This window comes from Equus asinus, chromosome 27 (genome assembly GCF_041296235.1).
Source record: "Equus asinus isolate D_3611 breed Donkey chromosome 27, EquAss-T2T_v2, whole genome shotgun sequence".
NCBI classification, from domain to species: domain Eukaryota; kingdom Metazoa; phylum Chordata; class Mammalia; order Perissodactyla; family Equidae; genus Equus; species Equus asinus.
This window is the reverse complement of record NC_091816.1, coordinates 2425394-2445039: the sequence shown is the minus strand read 5'-3', so window position 1 is coordinate 2445039 and position 19646 is coordinate 2425394. Positions and strand designations below refer to the sequence as shown.

The following is a 19646-nucleotide window of genomic DNA, read 5'->3' as shown; positions in this document are numbered from 1 at the left end:
TTAAGAGCTAGAATTTAGCCTTATCACCCACAAGTATTAATAATTCCTCATCAAAAGAACAACCAAAATTACTCTTCAACTTTATGCTTTAAAAACCACTGACAGATTATTAAAAGTCCCTTGTTGGAGCCCGTAAACACACATACACATCTTCTAACAAAACTAAAAAGATTTTATTCACTATTTTTATATAATTTCATTTAAGGAAAAGGTTCTTCACAACTCATTTGAAAACTCTCCCTGGTCTTTCCACCTGTTCCTTTTCATAAAAGGCCAAGGGACTCATCTCAGGTTTCATACTGGAATATAGCCAGGTGCAACCTCAACCTCTTCCTCAGACTCCTCAAAACAAAAGACAAACAGCTACGAGCTGGATAAACTGACTTATGACACCAAGGAGTATTGGGGCTCTTCCAAATACAAACATCACAAGGAAATACACAAGACAGGATTAAAATAAGATTTTTTCATTTCTCAAAACCAAAATAAAACTCTGTAAAAAGATTTTAAAAACATTGTTCTTTAAACTACATTCCAGAAAGAAGTATTCTAATTCATAAAGTAGTATCTTTTAACTTCACAGCTCAAAATAACAAGAAGAGTGGTATAGAAAACATCAGAATAACCAAATATCAGAAACCAAATCTAACTTCCTGAGCCTACTATCAAGGAGGAAGCACAGAAGTTGAAAGCATGCACCTGCTGTGGCACTGCCTGTTGTCGGAGAGCTTTCCCATCAGCTGCCCGTCGCTCTTCCAGGTGGATGCCCAATGTGAAAGCAGATATCCAGTTCCAGTATAATTGTTTGCACATCACCACAACTCAGCAAGTCTGCGTAAAACTAGACTCAGGGCAGACTTCCCCGCCACCTTCACCTACCCTCACCTTCCTGCACTGTGAAGTGTTCTGGCACATGCGCTCACCTACCTCTGTCCTCCACCACCTCCAAATCCCTTGTGAAGGCCTCATGAGCCAGTGTTTCCGTTTGTTAAGGTTTAGAAGTTAACAAAGGCTTCAGGCACTGAGGAAGCAAGAGCTGCACCTAAGCCACTCATTAACCCAGTCCTTGCCAAAATCAAATTGTCAAATCTGAACTACAAGGTCACCTTTGCTAGATCATTTTATTTTTAAATTTCAGCCAAAATACTCTTGTATTAAACATGCAACTTTCCAAAGAAGCACGAATCTAATATAATCAAGAGCACAAATAATTTTTAAAACTTTTAACTCCAGTTCTGTCACTTTGTTCCCTCCTTCTCATGTGAATATGCCATCTCTAAAAGATAACATACACTCCAGGCCAGAATAGATCTTTTAATCTAAGAAAGTAAGGGGGGCACTAAATGCACTACTAATTGGGCTAAACCAAAAGATAACTTAAATACGCCTATCTAGATAATTAAACTTTTATTACTAGCAGTTTATGAAAAAAGACTCTCTTCTGCAAAATCTCCACTTTCATTAAATGACTTATCTAATTCCAATTTCTAACATATAGAAGCCACTCCTCTCAGAAGGAGAAGCTTCTCTCAAGTCCACATCTGGTACAAACACGAAAATTACAACTGCTATCGACACAGCACTGCTCCCTTCCCCTTGCCTCCATTAGACAGCTCTCCCTTGATCTTCCTTTTCCATTCTCCATGGGGGAATGACACTTTGAGGTGGGAGTGGAGGGTAGGACTGCATCCTTACTATCAGTATGAGAATGTGAAATCTGGGGAGAAGAGAAGTCTTTCTGGTGTTTGAAAATTTCCCATAGAAAGGTTATAATAATAATTCTGTTCATTAGGGATTAAAAGTTACATGACGAAAGAGATATGTAAGAATGAGTTCATCTGCTCCAATATGGAAAGAGCATCAACTTAAGGAATAAAGAGAATCGGTATTTGAGGAGCACCACAGAGCCAGACTCTGCACCTTATACAGTTATCTCATTTAATCCTCACAATCCATTCCTCAAAGTAGAAAACAATATGCCTGCTTTACAGATGGGGAAAAAAACATGGCTCAGAGAAATTAAAAGGCAAAAAACTCCAGGATAGGAATATCAAGAGTGAAGCATAAAGACAGAAAAGAACAAAAAGGATAGAGGTGAGATAGGGCGTATGTGTAGTCCTCAACTAATGTTCTGAATTCCAAAAGTTTGTGTGTAAGTTTTTTTGAGCTGGAGCTTAGTTTTCCAAAGAAATGAAGTTACAAGTTCACACACTCTTATCTTAAAAGCCTTGGAACAGAATGCTTTGGAATCCTGAAATTTTCTGATATTGGAAAAGTAGTACAGGGGCCGGCCTGGTGGCGCAGCAGTTAAGTGCGCACGTTCCGCTTCTGGCAGCCCAAGGTCCGCCGGTTCAGATCTTGGGTGCGGACATGGCACCGTTTGGCAAGCCATGCTGTGGTAGGCGTCCCACACATAAAGTAGAGGAAGATGGGCACAGATGTTAGCTCGGGGTCAGGCTTCCTCAAGCAAAAAAGACGAGGACTGGCAGCAGTTAGCTCAGGGCTAATCTTCCTCAAAAAAATAAATAAATAAAAAAGGAAAAAAAAAGAAAAGTATTACAGTACCTATATGTATCTTAAATCAACAGCCTCATTAGAATTTGGGGTAATACTCCACAGTCAGACACATTAATATTTCTTTAGCTAGGCAGATGAATATTCACATTAAATGGGATAAGTAAAGAATATATATACTTTCACATCAGTTCAGATCATGTTTTGCCAACAAAAGTTTAGGTAAGCGAGATCTTGCTGTAAAATGAGTTAAAAATTTTTTTTTCATTCTCCAAAGAAGATATACAAATGGCCAATAAACACATGAAAAGATGCTCAACATTACTAATCATTAGGGAAATGCAAATACAAACCACAATGAGAAACCACTTCACACCCATTAGGATGGCTATCAAAAAACAAAACAAAACAAAACAAAAAACCAGAAAAGAACAAGTGTTGTCAAGGATGTGGAGAAACTGGAACCCTTATGCATTGCTGGTGGAAATGTAAAATGGTGGAGCCACTACCGAAAACAGTATGGCAGTTCCTCAAAAAATTAAAACATAGCATTACCATATGAACCAGCAATTTCACTTCTGGGTATATAAAACAATTGAAAGCCAGGACTCAGATATTTGTCCACCCATGTTCACAGAAACGTTATTTACAATAGCCAAATGGTGGAAGCAACCCAAGTGCCCATCAATGGATGAATGGATAAACAAGATGTGGTATACATACACAATAGAATATTATTTAACCTTTTTAGAGCTTTTTTATTTCCTAAGAAGGAAAGTCTGACACATGCCAAAACATGGGAAGATGTTATGCTAACTAAAATAAACCAGAGACAAAAGGACAAATATTTTATGGTTCTACTTATATAAAGTAGAATGATGATTGCCAGGGGCTGGGGAAGGGAGAAATGGGGCGTTATTGTTTAACGGGCACTGAGTTTTAGTTTGGGAAGACAAAAAAGTTCTGGGGACGGATGGTGGTGATGGTTGCACAAAAACGTGTATTTTGTGTACAACAATGTACTTAATGTCCCTGAACCATATTCTTAAAAATAGTTAAGATGGTAAGTTTTATGTCATGTATATTTTACAAGACAGCAGTCCCCCCTTATCCATGGGGATACATTCCAAGACCCAAAGTGGATGCCTGAAACCACAGATAGTACTGAATCCTACCTATACTACGTATTTTTCTATACAAACATACCTATGATAAAGTTTATAAGTTAAGTACAGTAAGAGATTAACAACTACTAATAAAATAGAAAAATTCTAACAATATAGTATAATAAAAGTTGTGTGAGTGTGGCCTCTCTCTCTCAAAATATCTTCCTGTACTACACTCACCCTTCTTCTTGTGATGATGTGAAAAGACAGGTCAGGAGGAGGATCATCTGCTTCTGGACCACAGTTGACCACGGGTAAGTGAAACCGCAGAAAGTGAAACAAGAATAAGGGGGCACTACTGTGATGTTTTTTTTAAGTTTTCAGGACTCTGATCTCAGACCTGTAGATGTGACTACAGACTACTTCCTGTCTCTTTCTTTCCCTATGCCTTTCTGTTCTTCTACAGACATCTCCTTTGCTTTACCATTAAACATTGATAAAATCTAGGATTCTGTCTTCAGCTCTCTTATCCTTTCCCTCCACAGGACCCATAATACAGTGATCCTACCAGCTTTTCACTCTCCTTGTGCCCTCGTTCTCCTTCTCCAGCTTAGATTCCAAGGTCTTTTATTGTACCTTATCTTTGCATATATCCTTAACTTCCTTGCTTTCTCCTGATTCAACAATAAAATCCCAACTCTGGTTAAAGTCAGTTCTCTACATAACTCAAGCTGTCACTCTCATATCTGAACATGGTTAGAGAAAAACACAGAACCATGCTGACTAGTCTTAATTTGTAATTCATAACCACTAACCTCCAATGGGCTCTTGATGCTTCCCTACTCCATTCGTTCTCTCATTCTCCTAAAAGATTATTTCACATTTTCTCCTATCTCCTTAAGCCTCCAACACCTCTTACCTCATCTTCAATTTCAACCAATGCCTCTGCTTCCTACTACGTTAGAAAACTAGGAAGCAATCAAAGGAGAACTTCCACAGCTTTCCACAGCCACATCTGTATGTCTACCCTCTATGCCTATGTACCCTGCCTTTCCTTAATACTATAGCTAAATTGTCTACACTCCTATCTAAGGCCAATGCTTCCACTTGTACGTTAGATTACATCCTCTCTTACCTACTCAAATACATCATTGCAAAAATTTTCCCTTCTCTCTTTTGCATCATCAGGTTTCTCTCCATTAGATCATTCCTATCAGTATAAACATAACTGTTATTTCTCCCATATTAATAAAAATGTATACCTTCTTTTTGCCCTCACATCTCCATCCAACTACTATCTTTTCTCTGCTCCACTTCATTGCAAAATACTTCAAAAGAGTAGTCACATATTACTTCTATAACCAATTTCTCTTCTTCCATTTCTCCTTGAACTTGCTCCTCCTCCCTCATCATGAAAACTGTCTCTCAAGATCACTTCCATGTTACTAAACCTGATAGTCATTTTTCAGTCCCCAATTTACTTGACCTATCTACAGAATTTCCCATTCATTCCTCTTGAAACATTTTCTTCACTTGGCTTCTAAGGAACCATAATCTCCAAGGTTTTTTCTTACTTCATTGGCCATTCCTACTCAGTTTCTCCAATCTCTAAAAGTTGGAATGTCCCAGGACTCCTCAAAACTCTTCTTTGGTGATCTCATCTAGTCTCATTCCCTTAAATACCACCAACTGGCTAACAAGTTCTAAATTTAAATTTTCAGCCCAAGACCTGTGCTTTGAACTCCAGACACATATATCCCACATTCTACTTGATATCTCCCCTCTTGAATACCTTATAACAATCTCAAATTTAACATGTCCCAAATCAAACTCCTGATCTTGTTTTCCTCAAACCTGCTCCACCTATATTCTCCTCTCAGTAAACGGCAACTCCCTCCTCCAACTGTACTCTGGCATCATGCTGATTTTTGGTGTTCATAACCATCCAATCCATCACTACACCTTCAAAACATAATCAGAATTCCAATTCCACCACTCTCACTATGATCCAAACCACCATATCTCTTACTTGGGTAATTCTAATAGCCTCCTAAATTCTCTCTGCTTTTGCATCTCCCCCTTCAATCTACACAGAAGCCAGAGTAATCCTTTAAAAGCTATGTCAGATCATGTCACTCTTCTGCTCAAAATCCTCCAAGGGCTCCTATGTCACTCAGAGTTAAAGCTATAGTCCTTTTGATGGCCTAGAAGACCGTACAAAATCTGGCTTCCCATTACCTTTCTGTCCTCTCATCACCTAAGTGTATTCTCACTCAGCTCTAACCACACTGGCCTTCTTGTACTTCCTTGACCATTCCAAGCACAAATTCCAATTCAGGGCCTTTGCATTTCTGCTCCCCTGCCTGGAATGCTATTTCCTCTGATACCCACATGGTTCACTGCCTCACCTCCTTTAGGTTTCTGTTAAACGTCAGAAAGACAGTCTCTAACCCAACAATTTAAAACTGTACAAATCCATCCTTTCCCTCTGAATTCTCTCTCTCCCTCCCTTCCCTGCTTTTTCTCCAGAACACTACCACAGGGTATACCATTTACTTTAACCCAACCTCACCCCAATTAAACTGTAAGTTCCTGAGAATAAGGAGCTTTTTTTAATCTGTTTCGTTCAGTGTTGTACCTCCTGTACCTAACACATGGTAACCAGTACTCAGTAACATTTATTGTTAAATCAATGTTATCTATGATCATAACTTCAGCTATTACCTATGTGCTGATACCCTGGCAAATCTCCTACCCAAAGCCCTCCTGACTTCCATATCCATATATACAACAGTCTACAAAACTTCTCCATTCTAGATTTCACACAAGCCCCAATTTATGTAAGCCTGGTCTCTTCCTCTATCCAAAAAAACTCCTCTTCCCACAGTTAGTATCACCATCTACTCAAAACAGAACAACACTGGGAGACCTATTTGGTTCCACCCTCTCCTCCAACCCCGACTCAACCCAACACTGTATCTTTTCCATTCTATCCTAAATCTTTCTCAAAATTTCTGCCTACAGTATCTCCTTGGCCTTCATTTAGGCCCTAGCCACTTCTCATTCTGACTACTGTAATCATTGGACTGGTAGATGTCCTTGTTCAGGTCATCTTCAATCCATTGCTCACTGTATTGTCAGAGCAGAGTTTGTACATGCAAATACGATCATGTCACCCTCTTTTAAAAAATTCTTCAGTAGCTCCTCAAGAGTTACTTAACTACTGGACCATAGGATCTTTGTGATCTGGTCTGAACTCGCCTTTTCAACCTCATCTCTTACTTGAACTCCAGCCAAACAAACCACATGCAGCTCCAAGGGTTCATAAGCTTTCTCATACCCAAACTGATCTATTTTTAAAGTCTTATTCCTCTCATCCAACAGTAAATTCTTATTCATGCCTTCCAACCCTGCTCAAATATCACCTCCTCGATGAAGACTCCTCTAACATCCGTAGACAGATGCCTTCCTGGTCATTCTCACTGCATCTTATGCATATCTCTATGACAGCATTATACCATAAACCAGTAGTTAAAAGTTAAGGATGTGGAGTCAGACTGCCTATGTTCAAATACTGATTCTAATACTTAATAACTATATAACTCTTAGTAAGATAATCCTTCTAAGGCTTTAATTCGTTCATCTGTAAAATGAGCAAGTAATAACAAGGCTGCATTAAATGCAAAATATTGATATATAATGCTGAATGTAATACCTGGCACACAGTTAATGAGTACCTATCACTAACCACATGGCTTTAATTATTTGTTTATAAATGACTCCTCAACTGGACGGCAGAGACACATTTTTCTATTTATCTACGTATTTCTAGCACCTGCCACTAAGGTAGCGAGCAGATGCTCACATTTATCTAGTGCTCACTACATGAATGACACACTAAGCACTTTGCAAATATAAACTCACTTAATCCTTTCAACAAACCTATTAAGTAACTTGCTTGACCAAGGTCACTCAGCAGAGATAGGATTTGAACAGTGCAGGCTGTTTCTAATACCTCAGCTCTTAACCACTATCTTAATAAACACTCAGTAAAATTGTGCTAAATTGTCAAATGAAAAGAACTCAAAATACATCTAAACAGACTTCATTTTTTTATTTTTCTTTCTGCTTTTTCTCCCCAAATCCCCCCAGTACACAGCTGTATATTTTAGTTGTGGGTCCTTCTAGTTGTGGCATGTGGGACGCCGCTTCAGCGTGGCCTGATGAGTGGTGCCATGTCCGCGCCCAGGATCCGAACTGGCAAAACCCTGGGCCACCAAAGCAGAGCGTGTGAACTTAACCACTCGGCCAACGGGGCTGGCCCATAAACAGCCTTTAATATGTGACTTACAACTAATGGGTGAATGCGTTAAGACACTAAAACAGCCCTCCACTCCCATCCCTAATTTCACCAGTACCGAGGAGAAGTCACCCCAACAACAGAAAAGCACTCATGGGGACACCTTAAAATCCTGGCACAAGACTGATGTTCTCTTACTAGCTTTCAAAATCCTCCAAAATCCAGCCCTAAACTAGTAATTCAATATATATCTTACCATTGTCCAACAAATGTCCACTCTGTTTTATCTCTCAAACTAAACTACAAGCAGTCCTTGCTTTCCCTGCTGTCACGTTAACTGAAATTTATGCACATCAGAACTGAGATCAGATCTCAGACACCACAGAAGTGAGTAAGCATGAACACAATTCTGATAGGCATGTTTCCATTAACTCAGTGCCATGAAAGCAAGGACTGTCTGTATTATAATACCTGTATGGGCAGCTATTGCGTTTTCTACATCATCTCCACAGTGTGACTTGCACACAGTAGGCCCTCAAATACTTTTTAATCTGATGGACCAATAATCACAATGCCTCTTGTATTAATAGTAGTCAATTATCCCTCAAAGCTGAAGTTAATGTTTATTTCACCTGGTAAGCCCTCATTTTCTCAATTTACCTAAATCCTTAATCATCCTTTAAGCCTACTTCTTCTGTGATCATTTCAGATTACATCATTTCTTACTAATCTTAGTATACTGTGAACATATGGAACAGTCTGTATCATTTAATACAGCGAGTTACATTAATTGATACTCTATGCCACTGTTTACCTTCCTATGTATCTTTTCCTATTTGCATTCAGTCCATACCTTATGATTTTGATGCCTCCATAACATTTTTTTACAGAGTAATGCAGGATGCTATTGTGATTAAGGACATAGGATTTGAAATCACCACTGGCCTGAGTTCTAATTCCACCTCTGCCATTACTAGTTATATAACTTTAGGAAACTCACTCAACTAAAAGTCTTGGTTTCCTCATACATAAAATGAGGATAACAATCTTTACCTCATAGGGTAAAGAGAGTTGTTGAATCTAGTTTATTTCATTTCTAATAACTGTTCAATTCTTTATCCATAGAAGAAAATTATTTCAATAGCCCACACAGATTTCAAAAATGCTATTAACTTTCTAGTACCACACACACAAAAAATCAAATCCTTCAAAATTAGAAAGTATTAAAATTAGTAGGGAAATATAACATGCGATTTGTTGATATTTTATGTAAAAATCATTCCATATATTTCAAAAAGGCTGTTATGCTCCAACGGAATGAACGAATACAAATGCTTCTTTCTGGTGATAGAACTTTTAAGGAAAACCATTTCCTCTAAGCTCATAAGATCACTGTTGAAATAAAATTCCAGAAGAAAAGCCTGTACTACCAATTTTTTTTGCTTCTATTTTTCTTTTCAGAGGTGGCTCTTTTCATGGAAGTGTTCATTGTTTAGCTAATGATGGGACACAGTACCAGGCAAACTATATCCTTACTTCCCCTGAAATTAAAAAAACAAAATCAAAACCAATTAATGGATGATCCTTTTTGATAAAAATCTTGATAAACATTTCAGTAATTCTTGACTTAATTAGATAATACACCAGATAAACTTTAATTAGTTAAGATAATCACCACAAGTAAATATTGGATTTGCTTTTTTCAGTATGTTTCCTACTAGATGGTAAGCTCTATGAGCATAAAATCTATGTCTTACTCACAGCCCCTACACCTAATATGGTTTCTAGAAGAAACCATAATAGGCACCCAATAAATGATGGGCTGTTGGTCGGATGGATTCCAGTATTAACTCTTCTATCATTTATCTCTTACTAGTGCAGCTGTACAACTGCCTAAGACCATGTAACAAAATCTTCCTGCAAAATTTTTGAAACAAAGGTTGAAGCAGCCTCTACTATACCATATCTAGGTCTTTATGAATGCTTTTATTATTCAAAACATCGTGTAATCTAATCAACAGTAACTTCTCCAATTGCCTTCAACCTACATTCTCTATTACATTAAGTCAGAGATCCTGGGAGTCATCCTTGATGACCTCTTGCTCCTTCAAACTACATATCAAATCTATCACCAAGTTCTGCTGATTCCATCACTAAAATATATTCTAAATCCATCTACTTCTCTCCCATTTGCGCTGCCACCTCTCTAGTATAAACTACCATCTACTTTCATCTGTATCATTAAAAAACTTTCTAAACTGGTTTCCCTGCTTCCACTCTTGCCTAATTTCAATCCATTCCTCATACAGAGGCCAAGAAAAAGAATTTAATGCAAATCTGTTCCTGCTACTTCCTTGCTAAAAATCATTCAATGGTTTCCCACTACAATTACAACAAAAACCCAAATCCTAACCTATGCCCTCAGCCTATGTCTCCAGCTTCATCGTGTGTGACTCTTTTATTCATTGTACTCTAGTTATACTGGCCTTCTTTCAGTTCCTCAAATTTACCAAGTTCTTTTATACCTCAAGACATTTACACAGGTAGGCCCCTGTGTCTGGAACACTCTTCTCTCTAGCTCTTTGCCAACTTTCTATTCATCTTTTAGGTCTGTGTGTAATTTACTACTTCCTTAAAAGAGGAATACCAACTGCCAGCATTTAGATCAGCAAGTCCCTATTATAATCTCTTAATGCATTCTTATTTTCTTCCTATTACTTATCACTTGTAATTACAGATTTGTAGGATTGTTTATTGTCTGTCTCTTTCATGAGACTGAAATCTTCATAAAGGTAGAATCTATGTCTTTTTGTGCACCCTATAGCTCTAGTAGCACACCAGGCACATGAATACTAAATGAATGAACCTCATGGAGAAACCATCATCAGAATTTTAGTGCACTGCCAATAAAAATAAGCACAAATTAGAAATGGATAAATTCTTGGACTCCTACAATCTCCCAAAGCTCACTCAAGAAGAGGCAGACAATTTGAACAGACCAATCACAAGGAAAGAGATTGAAACAGCAATCACAAACATCCCAAAGAATAAAACCCCATGACCAGATGGCTTTCCTGGGGAATTCTACCAAACTTTCAGAGAAGATTTAATACCTATCCTTTTCAAGCTATTCCAAAAAATTAGGGAAGATGGAACACTTCCTAACACATTCTATGAGGCCAACATCACACTGATACCAAAACCTGACAAGGACACCACAAAAAAAGAGAACTACAGGCCAATATCACTGATGAACATAGATGCAAAAATTCTAAACAAAATTTTGGCAACCAGAATTCAGCAATTCATCAAAAGAATCATACATCAGGATCAGGTGGGATTCATACCAGGGACAGAGGGATGGTTCAACATCTGCAAATCAATCGACGTGATACACCACATCAACAAACTGAGGAATAAAAACCACATGATCATCTCAATAGATGCAGAGAAGGCATTTGACAAGATCCAACAGCCATTTATGATAAAAACTCTGAACAAAATGGGCATAGAAGGAAACTACCTCAACATAATAAAGGCCATATACGACAAACCCATAGCCAACATCATACTCAATGGGCAAAAACTGAACCCCATCCCCCTGAAAACAGGAACGAGACAAGGATGCCCTCTACCACCACTCTTATTTAACATAGTACTGGAGGTCCTGGCCAGAGCAATCAGGCAAGAAAAAGGAATAAAAGGAATCCAAATAGGGAAGGAAGAAGTGAAACTCTCGCTGTTTGCAGACGACATGATCTTATATATAGAAAACCCCAAAGAATCCATTGGAAAACTGTTAGAAGTAATCAACAACTACAGCAAAGTTGCAGGGTATAAAATCAATTTGCATAAATCAGTAGCATTTCTATACTCCAGTAATGAACCAACAGAAAAAGAACTCAAGAATACAATACCATTCACAATCGCAACAAAAAGAATAAAATACCTTGGGGTAAATTTAAGTAAGGAAGTGAAGGACCTATATAATGAAAATTACAAGGCCTTTCTGAGAGAATTGGATGACGACATAAAGAGATGGAAAGACATTCCATGCACATGGATTGGAAGAATAAACATAGTTAAAATGTCCGTTCTACCTAAAGCAATCTACAGATTCAACGCCATCCCAATCAGAATCCCAATGACATTCTTTACAGAATTAGAACAAAGAATCCTAAAATTAATAGGGGGCAACAAAAGACCCTGAATTTCTAAAGCAATCCTGAGAAAAAAGAACAAAACGGGAGGCATCACAATCCCTGACTTCAAAACATACTACAAAGCTACAGTAATCAAAACAGCATGGTACTGGTACAAAAACAGGTGCACAGATCAATGGAACAGCACTGAAAGCCCAGAAATAAAACCACACATCTATGGACAGCTTATCTTTGACAAAGGAGCTGAGGGCATACAATGGAGAAAAGAAAGTCTTTTCAACAAATGGTGCTGGGAAAACTGGAAAGCCACATGGAAAAGAATGAAAATAGACCATTCTTTTTCACCATTCACCAAAATAAACTCAAAATGGATTAAAGACCTAAAGGTGAGACCTGAAACCATAAGGCTTCTGGAAGAAAACGTAGGCAGTACACTCTTTGACATCAGTATTAAAAGGATCTTTTCGGACACTATGCCTTCTCAGAGAAGGGAAACAATAGAAAGAATAAACAAATGGGACTTCATCAGATTAAAGAGCTTCTTCAAGGCAAATGAAAACAGGATTGAAACAAAAAAACAACCCACTAACTGGGAAAAAATATTTGCAAGTCATATATCTGACAAAGGCTTAATATCCATAATATATAAAGAACTCCTGCAACTCAACAACAAAACATCAAACAACCCAATCAAAAAACGGGCTGGAGACATGAACAGACATTTCTCCAAAGAAGATATACTGATGGCCAATAGGCACATGAAAAGATGCTCATCATCGCTGATCATCAGGGAAATGCAAATCAAAACTACACTAAGATACCACCTTACACCTGTTAGAATGACAAAAATATCTAAAACTAATAGTAACAAATGTTGGAGAGGTTGCGGAGAAAAAGGAACCCTCATACACTGCTGGTGGGAATGCAAACTGGTGCAGCCACTATGGAAAACAGTATGGAGATTCCTCAAAAAATTAAAAATAGAACTACCATACGATCCAGCTATCCCCCTAGTGGGTATTTATCCAAAGAGCTTGAAGTCAGCAATCCCTAAAGTCCTATGCACCCCAATGTTTATTGCAGAACTCTTTACAATAGCCAAGATGTGGAAGCAACCTAAGTGCCCATCAACAGACGAATGGATAAAGAAGATGTGGTACACATATACAATGGAATACTACTCAGCTGCAAAACAGAACAAAATCATTCCATTTGCAATAACATGGATGGACCTTGAGAGAATTATGTTAAGTGAAATAAGCCAGCGAGAGAAAGATAATCTGTGTATGACTCCACTCATATGAGGAATTTAAAATTATGGACTAAGAACAGTTTAGTGGATACCAGGGGAAAGATGGGGTGGGGGGTGGGCACAAAGGGTGAAGTGGTGCACCTACAACATGACTGACAAACATTAATGTACAATCGAAATTTCACAAGATTGTAACCTATCAATAACTCAATTAAAAAAAAAATAAGCACAAATTAGAATTCAAATACGTAGCTGTTTACTTCCTTGGTGCCAGATACATACATGGACAATCTTAAGTTTAATCAAATGCTGGAAGAAACTTCTAATTAGCCAGATTATTGTCAACAAATTTATATTGTCTCCATTGGGCCTCAGCAAGGCTCAACATCCCTTCTAACTTTCCTAGTCATCTTTCTCTTCACACTCCTATTATTCCAACTCCTGCCCCATTTCTCCTAGCAGAAAATTTCATTCAAATATCCATTCATTCAACAAATATCTACTGAGACTTTACCACATTCCAAGTACTTGGTATACAGCAATGACCAAAAAGAAAGTCCTTGTTCTCAAGGCCCTTATATTCTAGAAATAAATATTTAAATTCAAGAAGTGATAAGTACTATACAGGAAAAGCAAGCAGGTAAAAGGACAAAGAGTCATATAGGGGGGATAAACATATGCTACTTTAGTTTGGGAGTTAGGAAAGGCCTCTCTGATAAGGTGACTCATCAGCAGAGACCTAAATGGAGTGAGCAGTAAGCCAACTAGATATCCAGACTAGAGAAAGGGCAATCCAGACAGAGAGAGCAGTAAGTGCGAAGGTTCCAAGGTAGGAGTGTACCTGGTGTGTCTGAGGAAGAGAAGGAGGCCTGTGGCTGGTGTGAAGTGAACAAGGGCAAGAAAGGGAAGGACTCGCCAAAGAGAGAGGCTGGCAAAAGATCATATTGGGTCTTAAAACAAGGATAAGACTTTGCTTTGTAAAAATTCTAAGCAAGACTGAAAGATATTGAAGGTTTCTGAGCAGAGGCATGGTAAGATCTAACTTAAGCTTGAAAATATTTACTCTGGCCTCTGTATAAAGAATATAGACTAGAGATTGGGGTGAGGAACAAAAGTGGAAGCAAGGAGATTAGTCTGGAGACATTACAATAGCCCAAGCAAGAGATGATAGTGGCTTAGACCAAAGTAATAAAGGTAGAAGTAGTAAAAAGTAGCCATATTCTGGATATATTTTGAAGGTAGAATCATTAGGATTTGCTGATGGATTGAATATGGAGTATGAGTTAGAGAGGGAAAAATCAAGGATGACACCACTTTGGGCCCAAGCAAGTAAAAGAAGAGAACTGTCATTTCCTCCGGTTCTCCACTAAAAGGAACTAGGGATTCATAGAGAAATGGCTCCATCCAAAGCTAGAACAATAAGAGCCTAGAACATATTGCTGTGGCCAAAAGTAAATAAGAATGATGGAATAAACAAATATTGAGTCATTATGTTACACACCTAGAACTAATATAATGTTATACACCAATTATATCTCAATAAAAAAAAATCACCAAATAAGTTGAATAAATTGGACAAAGTCACACATACAAAAAAAAGTCAAAGGTGAGGTAAGGATTAAAATTACAATAAACGTTCTCAATCTCTGGCTCTGAAGGAAAAAAAAAAGGAATAAGAGAGATGTCAAAATGACACAGGGGCTGGCTTGAAGAAACTCCCCCTGCCCAAATCCGGAACAATTTGAGCATCAAAATAAATACTAATAGCTACAAATTATAACTCATAAAGTAGAATCTACAAGTCTAAACAAAATGAGTAAACAAATGGGAAGAAGGAAAAGCTCTTCCTTCCAGAATGCCAATTAATAAACGTAAAAGAAATGATGGAATTAGAAAATCATCTGTTTAGCAGCCAACAAAGTAACAGTTTCAGGCAAGAATCACCACTGGATGCCAAATCTAATCAGTAAAAGTTTGATGAGAAACAGGATATTTACATGGTCTCAAAGCGTATTGTCACAAGATACTTAATAATTTTATAGAGAAGAAACATGGCAGAATACTACCTTAACCAAGTGATCAAAGTTAAAATCACTTGTAATGGAACAAATAAATACTACATGCCTCCTGATATAATGCACTGAGGAAGACACAACACCTCTGTGTTATTTCTGCCAAAAGTGTATCACCTAAATCTAAACATGATGAAATATAAAACAAGCTCAAAGTGTCGACATTCAGTGAAATTAATGACCTGCACTCTTCAAAAGTATCAAGGTCATGAAAGTTAAAGACTAAGGAACGTTCCAGATTAAAGGGTACTAAAGGACGTGACAACTAAATGAAACACACGATCCTAGACTGGATAGTGGACCAGAACAAGTGTTTTTCTTTTGTTATAAAAATGTTAGTGGTACAGCTGGTAAAACGTGAATACAATCTCTAGATTAGATAATATACTTTGTGTTAAATTCTTGATTTGATGATCATACTCTCATCATGTACAAGAATGTTCTTGTTTTTAGGAAATACACACAAAAAAGTAGGAATAAAGGGGTATTAGCATTATGTCTGCAACTTTCTCAGAAAAAAAAGTTCTTCAAAAAAGGAAGAACTAACTACTCCGAGCTCCTCTGAATTCCCACTGAACTCCATGTAAATTTCTACTATAGTACCTACAATACTTTTGTTTTACTTATTGGTAGAGAATGAAATATGCCTTCAGATATTAAGCCCAAAGCAGAAGTTAGTAAACGACAGACCAACACTTGAACCTAGATCCATCCGACTCACTGCCAATACTCTGTTAAATTGTAAGATGACAGACTGCTCAGTAAATGTTAGCTGTTTATATTGTTGTTTTTATTTTTCAAAAATACTCACATGATCTATATAAACAATCTATTCACCAACGGGTCTCTTAATCCAGAGTTTCACCTACACAACAGGAATCTCCAGCACCAGCCTTATCAATTCTTATTTTCAAGGTAAAAGAGAGAACTCGACTTGGCTTACATAGTGAGTTGGTGGCAAAGAAGGAAAAGACAAAAGGCAAATGAACACAGTCTGCAAGAGCCTTTGTGATCGAGCTCCTGCACTTTTCCAATCTCATCGCTTGCCATTATCTACACCCTATGTTCTCTATGTTTTCCACCATTTTCAAGTCTTTGCACTTCTGTTCCTTCTGATTATACAGGACCCCATTTCTCGTCATCCTGAGAAACTCCTACATATTCTTTAAGACCAGCTCAAATAGTATTTCCCCTCAATGAATATTCCTCTGACCTCCCCAGGCAGAGAGCGATGCTTGTCCCTATTCTCCCAAAATACCATGTATTATATAATTAAACTTTTCACATTAATGAAATTATTTATGACTAGTCTCTCTTAGACTATTCTTGAGAGAAGGAATCCTGTCATTCACTTTGGCATCTCCAGCATCTGGCACATAAGTAGGTTCTTTGTCTATACATTTATATCTTGCTATGTGTCACAAAGGATTAAGGCAGAAGCATTTAATAATTATTTCTTGAATTAACGAATATGGGTGTTTTATCACTCAAGAGAAACTTGGTTTTTGTTTGTTGCTTGGCTGGTCAAATCCCAAACTCTTCTTCATACATGTGACAGAAAATAAATAAACGAAGCTCATTTAATAGAGATAGTCAAAGCAATGTGTTTATCTACAAAACCAAAGCAGTCATCATGGGTTTGAAAGGAACACCTTAACTAGAACTATGTATATGCACAACTGTGTCTATTCACAGATCAGACGGATAAATAAATTGCTGTTACTGCCTTACCCACAATACAGTCATGCACTGCATAACGATCTTTTGGTCAATGACTAATTATATATTAGATGGTGGTCCCATAAGATTAGTACCATATAGCCTAGATGTGTAATAGGCTATACCATCTAGGTTTCTGTAAGCACAGCCTATGATGTTCACACAATGAAAGTGCCTAACGACACATTTCTCAGAATGTATTCCCGTCATTAAACGACATCTGACTGTAGAATTACTCCTGTTTCTCATCCATGAACAAACTGTTGATTGCACAATGTGAATATCCGACTGTACCTGCAGTGCTTGTTCCTGGATATCACGAAACAACTCCATATCTTTCTCAGTCATGATTTCCTGGCTCCCAAAAAGCCGTTCCTCACTTTCTTGTTTGCCATCCCAGCCATCCTGATTGTCTGCACATAAAGAAAGGGCTCACACGTTATTAATGCTATCCTTAGTTTAACACACCAACTAGAAAAAATTTCAGACGTTTTTATTTCAGTTTGAAGACCTTAATATTATTTATGTAACAGAGAACACGACAACACTAAACTGCCTCCTAGAAAGAATACCAGTCAATAAAGAATATGAACATATCATATCTGCCTTATAACGAAAAGTTTGAATTGTCTTAAAGCTTTTCAAAAATATTACATAACTAAATTTAAACTTCATTAAAAGAGATTACATTTTAGTATATTACAATACATACAAAAGCAGAACAGGAAAAAGGTCTAAGGAGTATGAAATTTATTTTGAAACAGTATGACTATAACACTTTTAGTACGAGTTTAACATGTCAACATTCAAATTCTTGGGTAGTGTGGAAGAAGTTTACGTTATAGGAAGACATAATTTTCATCACTTGGGAGCAAAATAGGAAAAATTTGCTCCTTTTAAAATTCTTGATGATCCTGCAATCTTCATAAGGCCAACACACTCTTATCTCAGCAAAAAGATAACCTTCATATTAGCTACCTTAACTGACGTCAAGAAGTAACAACTCCCCTCACATTCTGGGTGCCCTTTTAAAGCACAAACTCCACAAACCTGAGGATCACAGATGATAATCCTCTGGGTGAGTATGAGAAATTATAATAATCATCCACTAAATGATGCATCTTCCTCAAATGGGCAAAGAAATTAGTGAAAGGAGTATTGGGGGATTATGTAGATCATTATCCTTTGCATTTGAAGATGACACTGCTGATGGACTCACTTCCTCTTTGTATGAGTGTGGCTGAAAAGACCAATTAGTGACAGACAGTTCTTTTCAAATCAACCGCATATACAGGCTGTCTGTTATTCATTTAGTATGAGAAGAAAAAGGATAAGGACTCGTTGACAATATTCTCAAACTGAAAAATAAATACATATACTCTAAAGACACCATGTGACTTTAATGCCCCCTAGTGCATATAACACAGACAGATGCAAGCACAGATCTAGCACAGCATTCAATGGCATTGTATCAGATGGTGCAGACTGTTGCTTAAACTCTACAATTCATAAAGAATATGATAAAGCCAATTAAAGCAAAAGCTCTCATCAATGCCTACAGCTCAATATTGGTCCTCCATATACTTTATATATCTGCCCCAATAATTTCTATTTCTAAAACTTTGCAGTAGATTCTTCTAATAATCCATCTCCTGTGAAATGGTTAATTCAAAAATGTCTTTCATTAGAATCTGCTTTATGAGATTCTTTCCTTCTAAGTCCAGCCTAAATGGCTTGCATATTTTCTTAGATAAACATGCTCAGATTGAAGCTTATCTACAGTCTACATAGCTGATAAAGACATGAAAAGTACTTCAATGCTTAAAGAGTAATTAGTTGATTGCCACTCTAGGAAAAAGTCAGTCAATACAGCATAAAAACGGGGACCTGACAATGGTGAGGATTTTCTTGCTTGCACTGGACCAATCAACCGTTTATATAAGCAGGAATGACGGAACAGTGAATACAAAAACCAACAGAACATTCAAGGGAAGGAAATCAAAGTTAAAAATTCTCTTGCAGTATACGAGACACACCATACCTTTGGCTCATGTGATCTAAGATTCCATTCTTCTTCTTCTATTTTCCTTCTACTTTCCTAAGAGCCCTTTCTACTTCCTATACAAGGTTAGGTTCTCTAAACTCAAGGCACTCAACAGCAGAGACTAGTTTAAGCTTTAATTATCTGGACAGCTAAGCCAACTTTCCTCCTCTGACTTGAATTATGTGCCACACTATAAAGTCTTCTTCACAGATGTTTTCCACTTTGAAAACTAGGCAAGTTAACCTGACACACAAGCAAATGGCCTGGAGCTATTGTTCTCTCTTTCCCTCTTTTTAAGTGTGATCCACGAACAATTGCAACTACGTTTCCCAAGATTTGAAGTAGAAAAATCAATGTTACCTTACCATGTTTGCACATATTTTGGTCTTTTCCTTATGCTTAGATCAGCAGCATTTTATCCACCCATACTCTCTCGAATTTCCTTCTGGGAATAAAGTAAGCATCAGGATGCTCAT

At 37.5% G+C, this 19646-nt stretch overlaps 1 protein-coding gene across 2 annotated transcripts in view; it reads right to left on the bottom strand.

Annotated features, from left to right (window-relative positions):
* Nucleotides 1–19646, bottom strand: part of KAT6A (lysine acetyltransferase 6A) — a 114185-nt gene that overhangs the window by 24398 nt on the left and 70141 nt on the right. For both annotated transcript variants that reach the window (XM_044751078.2, XM_070500106.1), the window contains exon 8: nt 17421–17539. In XM_044751078.2, coding sequence (XP_044607013.2) covers nt 17421–17539 — 119 coding nt within the window. The remainder of the gene's footprint in view (nt 1–17420; nt 17540–19646) is intronic.